This window comes from Embiotoca jacksoni, unplaced genomic scaffold (assembly GCF_022577435.1).
Source record: "Embiotoca jacksoni isolate LCO1_2020_lvr unplaced genomic scaffold, fEmbJac1.0.p SCAF_12, whole genome shotgun sequence".
In the NCBI taxonomy this organism is placed as follows: domain Eukaryota; kingdom Metazoa; phylum Chordata; class Actinopteri; family Embiotocidae; genus Embiotoca; species Embiotoca jacksoni.
This window is the reverse complement of record NW_027185252.1, coordinates 7,258,304-7,271,152: the sequence shown is the minus strand read 5'-3', so window position 1 is coordinate 7,271,152 and position 12,849 is coordinate 7,258,304. Positions and strand designations below refer to the sequence as shown.

The following is a 12,849-nucleotide window of genomic DNA, read 5'->3' as shown; positions in this document are numbered from 1 at the left end:
ACCAGTTCTGTTACTGAAAGTAAATAGTGTGTTTGTGTGGCCCAAGACATGCAAAAATACACCAAGTGCTCCTTAACTGATGCAGAGGTTAAAAGGGTGAATATTTAATAAATTATGTAAAGGGGTCAAAGGTAAAACATGCCAGTTGTTTAGAAGTATTAGAAGCAATTTCTTCTTTGAACTTAACTGGCAAGGAATATTACGTTTTGTAAATAATACATTTCACATTGTTCTGAGCCCATTTGTTGTGCCAAAAAAAATCTTTGCAGTAAGCCAGGTTTTGCTCATGCAACCTTGTCTAAATGTGCGGTGTGCCATTTCCTGGACACCGGCAGATAAGCTGTGATGCAGGACTGAAACAATACCTCCGGTACAAGCAATTCTTCCTGAATACAGAGAGGCTGACAAGTGAATAGGAATGATTCACAAATGAATGTGTGAATGAGTCATCAGCTTTTCAGATGACCACTGTTCACTAAAAAGGTTTGTGACTTCATTCAGTACCGCTCTACTCTTTCATGCTCCCTTGTATCTCTCTCTGTCTCTCACACACACACACACACACACGCACACACGCACACGCACACACGTCCCTCACAATTCACAGAGTGGCATTGTCCTGCCGAGAGATGTGTAATGGAAAAGATAAATGGAGGATAAAGCTAAGGTGACAAGACCGAGCATGCATTTGTGTATGTGTATTTGCATGTGTGTGTGTTTCTCTGTGTGTGTGTGTGTGTGTGCCCGCGTGTGTGCACTGCACAACAGACCAGCAAACCATCTGCTCATCTCCTCTTAATGAACAAAGCAAACAGCAGGAGTCAAGGCTGTCTCCAAATCTGGAGTCTCTTTATTGGTAAGCACACACAAACACACACATACACACATCTCCGCGCTGTTTAATCTGATTATCTTTGATTGAGAACAGGGGCAAAGCAACCTTTTTAGACCTCACTCCTACATCAGTGACAGAGAAGGTCTGAAACACAATTAGCAAGCTGTTACTGAGATCTGCTTTGCAGTCACATCTGACCACAGGCAGCCAAATAGACCTAATGGGTGGGAACTAACCAATGGGAACTAACACACCACTGCATCTGCGGATGATGGGGAAATGCAACACTATTAGACAGCTGTTCGCCATATCTTTTCAAATGTGCTTGGATGCTGTATCAACTGGCTCAGGAGCAATCACAGCCAGGGCAAGAAGTACACACACTGTTTGATGTGAATAAACAGCTATTGGACCATAAGACAAAGCAGGTCCTTCGCATAGGAAGTCTGGACCTTGACAAGATAGGACACTGGCAGAGAACCATAAGAAAAAAGACATTAATCTGGACTTTGTGTAGCCACATCCTGCTCAAGGCCCCTAAGGATAATTAACACCATTACCACTCTCAGAAAGCTGGCCACACGGCTTCAAGACATGAAACACTACCTGTCTTGCTTGTATGCACACCCAGTCCATAAATACATATTACGTACTTAGAAAATGGTCATAGATGACAAGGCTAAAGATCAAACATGATTAGACCTGCGTTTCAGGTCCCGGGAATGCCCTGTCTGAGCATCATAAGATAACAGCAGGGTGGCAAGATGGGAAAGGGGACTGCCTCCCATCAGGAGGATCATTCGGACACAGCATCTGCCCTGCTGAAATGCCTGTGAGCAGGACACTAAATCCCAGTTGCAGGGACGCTGCAGTCATGACATCAGTGGTTTTCAACCTGGGGGTACAGATCACTTAGCACATGGAGATCTAGTGATGTGGTGTGCAGGGACCGTGACCTGTCTTAAAACAATTCCAGAGGTTTACTCAAAATAATTAGCTCTTCTTAGCTTGCATTTTTGCTGTCCAGAGAGGTTTCTTTTTTCCTTTTTAAGTCCTCCTTAATCTATAAACTACTATGCTTATATATATATATATTGTTATTTTACTGTGATTATATATATATATATACATATTTAATTGCATTTAGTTTTGTTTGTTTCATTTGTTTGGTGCCTTGCTTTAAAAGTGCATTATTAGTGGTAGTAGTAGCTAGTAGTAGTAGTATTACTAATAGTCGAAGTAGTAGGCCTAGTAGATGTGGGCCGAGTTGTATTAGTAGTAGTTTATTACTATATACCAAAGCTCATTTTCCATTTAAAAAAAAAAAATAATAAATTTTATTTTATTTGTTGGGCACTTTGTAAGTATTTGTATTTGTGTCCTAAAATAAATTAGTGGTTTAAAACTGAAAACGGTGAATGGAAAATGTTTTTTTAATGTTGCTGCATGGCTTCAGTAAAGTGATAACAGAAACAACTTTAATATATTTTACATTCTCTATTGTTTTATCAATTTTAAATGCTTTAAATGTATCGGTGGTGTTACGTTCATCGATATATTTGTCTCTGAGCCTTATTACGACTTCAACGTAGAGCAACAGCGCCCCCGACAGGTCAGTTTATACCTCATTTTAGGAACCCGCAAAAGAACACCTTTTTGGCCTTGTCGGGCTTCCGTAGAAAATTCTCTTCCCCCTTTTTTTCGTCATAGTGACAGCATGGATCCTCTGTCCAACTTTATTTCGGTGTTATAGTGTTAGTTTGGTGTTGTCTCGGGATTAACGGTCTTCCTCTGAACTCCGTAACTCACCCAGACACCATGTTCACCACCACGGGTTCTCGAGGCCTCTGTAAGTATCCCGGATCCGCCGTTAAAGCTCAGCGGGGCTGTCGCAGTCTTTTCACGGCTTCAGTTTCAACGGTACCACGTAGCTTAGCCAGCCGAGGAAAAGAAAGCGTTGCGCTGTCATTCATTGATTCGAGGTTTTATCGGTCAGCTACTGCTGCGTTTACTTAATAAACAACCTCTGGGAGGCGTTTCTAACGAGCAGCCTAATTCACCCGAGGTCTTGTTGTTGAAATAATACGAATATCCAGCCGTATTCGTACCACCGGGTAGGATAGACGTGCCCCGCCTCCGTACACAAAGCAGCTCCCCATCATAAAGCTCCTGCTTTATATTGTAAATGCCATCATTTGCAAAGCAGTTTGCTGAAGTCACTGTCATTGTGTCATCTTAAACTGGGTGTATGTGTGTGTGTGTGTGTGTTTTGCCCAGACAAGGCTCCTCTGTGTAAAAGCCTCCTGCTGGTTCTCAATGGGCTGACTGTGATGCTCACCCTGCTGCCACAGTACCAACAACTGTTTACGCACAACCTGCAGGCTATCACACAGCAACACCAGGTATGTCTCCAGCAGCGGGCTGTGTGTTTGTGGGCGACACAGAGGCTCAAACCCAACATCTCTACCAATATCTAATACCACCCAATAGTGTGTAGGTGCCATGTCCCCCCCTCTGCTCTGTGTAGATCCGTCCTTTAACGTTAATAAAAAAAAAAAAAATACCTTTCCCTTGGAGAGACTAATACAATGAACGTTATCAGGACAAGAGGACGAGACCGTTCACTTTGGCTCAAACTCATCCGAACGTAAAGTAATTATTTGAAGAAAAAAAAAATAAATAAGAGCTTTTAAAACACAAGACCATCACCACCTCTCACAGTCTTCACCAGGTTAGGAAGCTTATCGTATTACATTTGTAATCAATCACATAATGGCAGTAAAAATCATTGCTGTGTTGCGTGAACTAAATAGTTGAAACGGCAAGACCCCTTGACAAAAGACACTGAGCAAAATACTTTTTTCTGAGGTTTAAGGGTTATTTTTTTTTATCATCTGAATCCATAGTGGAGGATAGGGGGTGCTGTATTGCAAAATAGCCTGAGGAAAATATTTTATTTATTGTAGTGGAATATCTAAACTACAATTGCCTTGCCAACATTAGCTGCTGGTCACCGCTAGATGAAAACTGGCCATGGGCAGGGAAAGCAATCAAAACGCCAGGAGAGACTGTACGGTGGGCCAGAGCCATAAATTCCTCTCACACCCTCTCATTTGCATTTGCTCACGAAGAAAGCTCTGCAAAAGTTACTAATCTGACTTTGACATAATGTTATTTTATCAAACTGCTTTAAAGATGATTTGGCATTGAACTCGACTCTGGTATAACATTTGTGTGATATATACTGTGTTACTGAGAAAAGACATGATTACGCCGGGCTGTTAAGTTCCCCCGCGCCTGCGTTGAACTTGTGTGCGTCTTACTCTGCGCTCCCTTGTGCGGTAGGTGTGGAGGTTGTTGTGTGGCAGACTCGTCTGTCTGGACATGAAGGACTCCTTCTGCAGCAGCCTGCTCATTTACAACTTTCGAATCTTTGAGCGGAGGTTCGGCACGAGGAAGTTTGCTGTGAGTACCAAAACCTTCGACGTATGAATTCATATAGTACAGAATGCCCCGAAAATGTGCAATAGATGTGTCACAAATTTGGGTATATTTTCTGACTCGGTTTACTACTTTTTTTTTTTTCTTTTCTTTTTTCTTCACCGCTTACATACCAAAACGCTCAAGGTTAGTTCTTTTCAATCAGGATTTTAAGTCTGATCGTCAGTCAGAATTAATATAGGTTCACTTTTGTAGCAACTGCTTCTTTCCAGGTTGCAGTAAAATGTCTGAAGATGGGTACAACTTTTGGTTTTCAATGTATGTCTTGTTCTAATCATCATATACGGTCTCTTCTTAAATCCAGTCCTTCCTATTGGGCACTTGGTGTCTCTCTGCGCTGATGGACTTTCTGTTGGTCCAGGCTTTCCAGTTTCTGTTTGACTATGAGGTGGAGGAACTGCCTTCAGGACTGTAAGTAGGATGTAAAAGTCATGCCCGTGCTGCATTTATGAAAGGGAGTCATTTTTTTAGTCAGGTTTACGGCCACTGAGTATCCGCCAATTGAAAATGGATCATCTTACTATTTAGTTAGGTCTCAAACCATGTGTCATTTTAGTGGAAAATCTGTAATGTCCAACCCCCCCGCCCGCCCACCCCCATGTCACCATGTAAGCCTGTATCACCATGTCATTTCTTAATCCCCGTGCTTCTTTTAAATTTGAGTATTTAGATGGTGGTGGACTGTGACAGCAGCAAACAATCCACCTCCACAAAGGGAGGCAAATAAAAAAAAAAATCTCTTTCCAGACTTAGTGAAAGAATTAGATATTATTCATTGTAAAGTTTCAAAAAAAAGAACGTGTCCCTCAGATTGCCTGAAATATTCCTGTTCATATTTGTGTTGACATTTTCCCTGTCTCTTTTCTCCTGTCCACAGGCTCGCTCCAGTCTTCTCTCTGTTTGTGCCTTTCTACCTGTCCATTCCCAGGATGCCAGTCACCCAGGTACTGGGCCACATCGACATCACCAACAAGTCTCTGGTCTACATCGTAGGCTTGCAGGTAAACCCACGTTCTTCTCGTGTGGCCACATGTGTGTTTATTTTGTTCTGTCTCCCACTTGCTCTTGACTTTTCAGAATAGCTTCTTTTAACTAATCTGACCGTCATTTCGTCTGTCTTCCTCTCTCACCGGTCTGTGGTGCAGCTGTTGACTTCCAGCCTCTTCATGTGGCTCCTTGCACTCAGTGGGCTGGTGAGTAGATTCATTCTTCTTGTCATATATCGTATATCTGTGTACCAGTGTACCAGCATTAAAGATTCTATATTTGACACTTTTTCTATGGTTTTTTTTGCAGTCTTGATATCCACGAGAAGATATTTTTGTGGGTTTAGGTACCAAAAACCATCACAATACATATCTCAATATAATTGGCCGTCACCTCTAGTTGGCTGACTTTTTTTTCTGAGTGAGTTTGTGACATCACAAACGTTGAGAAGTACAAACAGCTCAAATGACACAGTTACTGAAAACTGTCTGGGTGCATTTATCCCTTTGACAGTGTTTATAGCACCCAGGCCTGCTTTATCATACATTTAAAAAAGAAAAAGAAAAGAAAAAAAAGCTCATATCTGAATATATTTGTTTGTAGATCAGACAAAACAAGACTTTTGAAGATGTCATCTTGGTTGAGCAATTTTTACTATTTCTTTTTTTTTTTTTTTTTACTTTTCATAGAAGAAATGATTAATTGAGACAATAATCTACAGATTACTTATGCATGTTTTAAATACATGGATTCACCAAGATGTTATTGCCTTGCGTCCTCAGCAACACTCTGTGGATTCATCTACATACCATACAGCTTGTGATTTCCATACTATATTCACATGTATATTTTCTTCTTTTTTTTTAAAAAAAATATAAATTTGCCTTTCAGATCTCGGGTGCACTGTACCACTTCAATGTCCTCTGGTTACAGAAGATCCTCTTTGTACCCGCCTGGGTGTCTTGTATTGGCCGCTATATTCTGGAGCCACTCTTCTCAAGTGAGTCCATCTGTTTGTGATCGCAAACACCTTTGTATGTTAATCCATTGCTGAGTGACCAGTGTTGCGGGGTCTGACATGGAGTTGTTGTCTCTCTGTCTAATTGAAGAATAAACAGATACAGTATGTATGTTTTAGGCTTTTACCCAGTGCTATGATGCAGAATGACTTACAACAAATACGTAAAATCCTCTTTCATATTTCTTTGTTCTCCTTCATATCAATAAAATCCCTCAAGTAAAAACTAAGGTTAAGATGATCGGCTGTCTCTGCTATTTTATACTTCACAACTGCCAAAGTTAGTCAGGTTTCACAGATTTTTTTTTTTTATATTCATTTAAAAATGTAATCATTTAAATTATAGTATGCAAGATAACACTAGAGATTTGTTAATAAGAGCAGTTGATTGATGATGTGCATTTTTATTTTTTTTATACTAATGCACGCATTACTTTCAGCTCTTAAAACATTTCTTTGAAAGGTTGTTTACATTTAATGCTCTGCCTTAAGTGGCTCTTCCTCTCCACAATCCCTGATGTCCTTCATGGTCATTTTAAGCCTTTTAGCTGTGAAATAGTGCTTATCTGCCTCAAAATAGTCAGCGCCTAACAATGTTACTTTCCACATTTTGTTCCATTACTGAAATGGAGCACAATAATAGTTATGGTTATGAAGTTTGGGCACTGTGATGTTTCTGTGTCTGGAAGACGGGACATCAGTGGAGCAGCAACATATGAATATCTTGAAACCTGTCACTAATTCTAAAGGAATATTTCAATTTTTCTTTTACACAATTTTTTTTTTTTACACTTTATCTATTTGTGTCAAAATCTTTGACAGAGAATTATATGTTGTTGTTTTTTTCCTGCCTATTAACATGTTATCAACATCATATGATTGTCAAGGCTCCCAACCAACCAATGAGACACCTCTGGGGATGGGAGCCACTCTGGACATTCAGAGGCAGCAAAGGATGGACCTGCTCGACCAACAAATGCTGCTGGCCCAATACAACGAGGCCAGGAGGAACACCAGACCTCAGCCACAGGTAGGTGGACGCACAGACTTATTACTGGGGCTGCCTACTAAAATTCTATTAAGTCCAATCCTCTCTCGGAGACCCCTCAGTCGACCGAGATTCTTCAAGTCAAGCAGTAGCTGCGTTTTTGTTGTTTGTTTTTTTTTCTTCTCAGATTTACGGTTAAGCTATACCCCAAATGTGATTCACTGATAGAATTCCTCGTCGGGTACCGTCCTACTTATTACCACGCTGATGCACAGACTGACCTCCCATAAACATAACCACGCAACATCAGAACTTAGTTGACTTTAAGCACCAAATGCCATTGGTTATAGTACCTTCACAGTCTCTACGTGCATACAAAGCACTATTCTGCCTCTGTGTTTGTGTGTGTGCAGGCTGGGTTGTTACAGTGGACCAGGTTGTTCCCGTCCTTGAGACACAGAGGACAGAACCAACCCCCAATACAGCCGAGCCCTCAGGCTCAGACACACCAATCCACACAGCCACCATTACTGGACAACTCTCCTGTCGCAGAGGAACAGGTGGGTGTTCGCTTGTGTGTTTTATTCTGTGTCTTTTGTCGTTATTCCTTATCGGTAGCGTGAATGTACTTTCTGTGGTTCACACGTGACCTGGATGAATCCTCATAGAGAGGCTGTTCCTCTCAGCAGAATTTTGTTCTGATTTTTTTTTTTTTTTTTTTTTTTTTTTTGTCCCCCAGGTTGCACGTTTAGTTGAAATGGGATTTTCCAGGATTGATGCCCTCGAGGCCCTCAGAGCTTCAAATAATGACATCAATATGGCAACTAACTTCCTCTTGCAACACTGAGGGAATGAGCTCAGTGACAAAAAAAAATTAAAAAAAATAGGCGAGTGAGGACACAAAACGAAAGCAGGAAAAGAAGCAATCAAAGCAGTGGAGCAAAAATCAAAATGCAAAGATTTAAAGATGGTGAATGATGGAGAGAAGACAAATAGAATTGATCCATGTCACGTGAGGCAGTGCCACTGCTCTCCTGAAGCAGTGTCAGGCTAACTCGACCTGAACTGAGTCTGATAGCAGGCTGATTCATGACAAAGTGTGAAGCACAAAGTGGAAGACATTTGCGTCATAGCTTTCTCAAGACCGTCGTAGTGTGAAACTGGCGTCATTGCTCAAGGCAGGCGGGTTAGACTCCTAACTCCAAGAGGTGCTACATGAAAAATATACAGAAACCAAACAGGTCCGAGCTTTCCTCTCAGTACATCTTAAAAAAGTTTGAAGTCCGGTGGAGGAAACCTGAAGTGGGTTATTTCTTTAAAACAGAAGTGACGCTGAAATTAGCTGAGACGCCACAGACCCTCCACACGGACACCAGCTTAAAGCTATGTGACATACAGTTTTACGTATCCCAATGTAACGTAGTGCCACTTCCAACATGGCTACTGTGTAACCGGAATTCCAGACCCTGATAACTGAAGAGAATAAAGTGCACAAGGTTTTTGACATAACGGATCGGAGAACAATACGTCACTTGTCAGGTTTTTTTTCTTTTTTCTTTTTGATCTCGCATTGGGTAAAGTAGAAGACTGTGAAGAGAACTTCAGGCCACGCACTCCGTGAGGAGGTGCAGCGTTCACGATTACAGCTTCAGTATTTATGATTAAAGAGAATCCATGAAGAATATAACCTACTTCACAATGACTTCGCTGCGCAGTTGCTACTTCTTCAGTGTTTTCATGGAAGCAGCAGGGCTGACTGACAGCTACTGGAGGAGCCAGACTTCTTTGGAGCTGACTGGTTTGGCCCATATTTAATTCTAGTTTGGTGACAGGCTGTTTGGCAGGATACTGGTGATGCGACTTCTTCTGTTAATGACATCACATTTACAGACATGAGTGCACGTACACAGATTTACAGCAGCCGCTGAATGTCCTCTTCCATCATTTCATGCACACACTCCTCAGACTTTTATTTATTCCATCTTAACTGAGGCATTTTCGCTGCCAGCCCACTTGTCTAAATAATAGCAGGTCTTAAAAGTTGGTTGATATTTATTATGCAATATCATGACAGAAGAAATTACTGTATAGTAACTACTTTGTGTGTATAAACATACATGTAAGAGAAGTCATATTGCAGCCACTGTGTATTGATGTCAAAGACAGATGCTAGTTTTATATTTTGTGCATAATAATATTGATAATATATGAAAACTGAAATGAGTCTGCCATTTGTGTGTATGTATTTTTTTTTTTAGAGTGATATATTAGTATATGGGTGTGATGAGGGAGTTGTTGCATGGACAACTTTCTGATGAACTGTAATGACTCATACTTGATCTGTGGAATAAATCTTGCTGAGTGAGTCATATTGCATTATCATGATGAGCGCTTACCTGAGAAGCAAACATTCCGCAGTGTTTTCTGTAACGCTTAGATTAAAATGAATCCTAAATTGAATATTGGTCATTAAGTTAGATTGGAGGTTTTTACATTGGTTTGTGGAGACATAATCACCCACTCGTTTTTGGCCACTCTGAGTCAGCGTGCGAAATGGAAAAATGCAAAACACTGGACTATGATTTATGGAGTATATTCTAACAACAGAGAGAAAGGTCAAGGAGATCAACTATACTTTTGTTTGGTTATGTTATTTCTTGACTGTCATGTAATTTATCCTATACTGACTTTGCTGAGTATTTCTTTAATCTTCTTCCACCATCTCCAAATTACAATCTTCAGAAATTTGTTGCCTTATAAGACTATTCCCATAATTTTTTCCATGCAGCTCATGACAATAAAAACAATAGATGAATAGCTTTAATGCCATAATCTATGCTGTAGGTGAAAAGCGATTCGCTACACTGTTGCCGTACCTATTTTCAACACACGATGGCACTCTTTTGCTAAGATTAGATATGGGTTAATTTGCATAAAGACAAAATACTAGGTACACTATATATTTCCACTGTTTTGAGGATTTCTCATTTCACTGTTAGCTGTCGCCAATCAGTCTGATTTGTCTGGCACAAGCCACTGTATAACTTCATTTTTGTTTGAGCCGTTGCATTTAATCTGATTTGACTCACTCCCTGCCTTTGGAGAAATGTTGTATTTTTTTTTGTATTGAATAATGAAAAACAAGTCCTGTATGCATATTACAACAAACCTGTGCATATTTTTTTTTTTTTTTTTTTTTTAGAACACTTTGCAGCAGGGCAAAAACTCACGTATAAAACAAAGACAAATATCTCTCATAGCCAGAGGCCGTTATTGGAAAGCTCAGCGTGGAACCATATCTGGGATTAAAGGCAATGTAGGAATGCAGGAGGGAAATTACAAAATGGGCTCTACTTATGCATGGAGGCCTCTTCTATTACATTTTACTCTACACTGTCATGCCTTGCATAATACTGTGTATATCGCAGGTATTGCAGTAGATATTAGATTAAAGAAATAATATTGACCAAAAAGTGAGAAATATCTTTCGGCCGGTAAAAGACCATTAGTCTGCAATTTGACTATAAAACATGCTGTAAGAGATTTGCTTCTTTTTTGTTTTTGAGAAACAAAATAACCATAATTGCTTTCTTATTCTGCAACAAAAAAAAAATCCACCTGTTCATGTCGAGCTTCCTTTGGTCACTAGATGGAGACACTGAGTCAGGTCTGTGGCAGCGCTGTTGCCTCTTATGCCTCTGCCACACCCACCCGCTCTCATTATCCCACCGAGCAGACAGCTCCAGCAGACAGTCTTAAATATGAAGGCAGAGAAATTACGCATATCTTCAAGCCAAACAATTTCATAATCACATGGTTCATCAACTATTTCCTGAAAAACAGAGAACAAATTTGACTCTGAGCAGCCTATATTTTTTTACTCGAAATCTCATCTGAACTCCCACAAACACCAATGTTTTTTTTTTGTTTTTGTTTTTTATCCTGAACGACCTCCTGAGTTCACAGTGACACCGTTTCATCCACAACCTCAGCTGATGTGGAAACCAGTCAAGCGGTGCAACTTTTAATGGCTGCTGAATTGAAAAGCAGCTTAATCCGGAGTGATTGATATCTCTTGTGTGTCTGTGTTTCAGTGTTTAATTAAAGACAATGATTAAAGACAAAAAGACTTCACTGACAACCAAACTCATTAGGGAGATTCTTTTGTGGACTGCCCACTTAATGTGCAGCATTAATCACGCCTGGTTTGGCCGTTATTAGTTAGATTTCTTTTTGAACGTTTGAGGCCGTTTTTATTTCAAAATTGTGTTGAAGTATGCATCTTCATGGGTGTCCATAAGTGGTAAAGCAAAGCATGCCTTTATATTCAAACCACTGTGTGAAAATGTAGTTGCATGTCCCTGTGTTTAACCAGGTACATCAGCGACACTAACAGAATAATGATGTATGGTGTGTTGAGGGGGTTTCTCCTTGTTTGGTAGGAAAACCATTGTCATTACAGGAGAGCCGACTGCAGCCTTGAAGCATCAGCAGTTGTGGAGAGCTATTTGTCATTTCAGGTAAGTCGTCTGTGACTCTATTAACCAAGGCCCACGGTTCTGTGGGTCATGACTGAGTGCTACTGTATGGGAGCAGAGTGGAGTCTGTGAGTTTGTGCCAGTGATGGAAGAACAATGCAGATCCCAATACATCATTGTGCAAATAGTCCAATTCAAGTAATAGTCTTGCATGAAAAACCCTGCTTCCGTTGAAGTACATAAGTATTAGCAGCAAAATGTAGTTAAAGTATGAAAGTAAGAGTCCTGGCTGATCCCTCTGATGTATTATAACATATGACAACATTAGATTAGTAATACTGAAGCGTCAGTGTGTGAGCAGCATATTACTGTTACAGCTGCTGCTGCAGGTGGAGCTAGTTTAACTACTTTGTGTACAGATCTACATACAGGGACAACAGATAAATAATTAGTGGGGGAGGGAAGAAGGTCAAAGAAAGTTCTAATCCACAATTCTGTTTTTAGTTTTTGGACTTTTTCGCTCGTCTTTAATTTTTGTTGAGATCATGATCATTTGGACTTTTATTGAAATAAAATCATTTCACAAGTTTAGAGGGAAAAATAACTTTTTGGTGGAGCTGTTAACAACATCTGAAGTGTGATGTCAAACACACTGCTTTTTGTAAGATGTCAAAAGCCCCCAAAAAGTTGAGGACCACTGGTTTTAATCTTTAACAATTTAACAACAGTATTTTGAAAGTTTGTTTATCAAATTTGTTATGTCAAATCTTCATCTGAAAAGTAACTAAAGCTGTCAAAGCAAATGTAGAGGAGTACAAAGTACAAAATTTGCCTGTGAAATGTAGTGGAGTGGAAGTAAACGGAAGCATAAAATGGAAATACTCAAGTAAAGTACAAATACCTCAGAATTATATTTACCGTGAGTACAGTTGTTGAGCAAATGTACTTGGTTACTTTCCAACACTTGTTTTTGCGTCTTTCAGCAGAAACCAGTGGTTTGAGTTTCATTCTTTTATGCACTGCTTGTTAGCTTCTGGGCTGA

General features: G+C 40.1%; 1 protein-coding gene across 2 annotated transcripts; it reads left to right on the top strand.

Annotated features, from left to right (window-relative positions):
* Positions 1-2,521: 2,521 nt before the first annotated feature.
* On the top strand, positions 2,522-9,700 carry ubac2 (UBA domain containing 2). Of its 2 annotated transcripts, XM_069144501.1 has the most exons (10): positions 2,522-2,684; positions 3,113-3,237; positions 4,181-4,300; positions 4,641-4,747; positions 5,214-5,337; positions 5,482-5,529; positions 6,215-6,323; positions 7,229-7,371; positions 7,743-7,889; positions 8,069-9,700. In XM_069144501.1, exons 1-10 carry the CDS (start codon positions 2,654-2,656, stop codon positions 8,174-8,176), a joined length of 1,062 nt encoding a protein of 353 aa, XP_069000602.1. In that variant the 5' UTR covers positions 2,522-2,653; the 3' UTR covers positions 8,177-9,700. The 2 variants fall into 2 exon arrangements, with proteins under 2 accessions (XP_069000602.1, XP_069000603.1); XM_069144502.1 differs by lacking the exon at positions 3,113-3,237.
* The last annotated feature ends 3,149 nt before the right edge of the window (positions 9,701-12,849 follow it).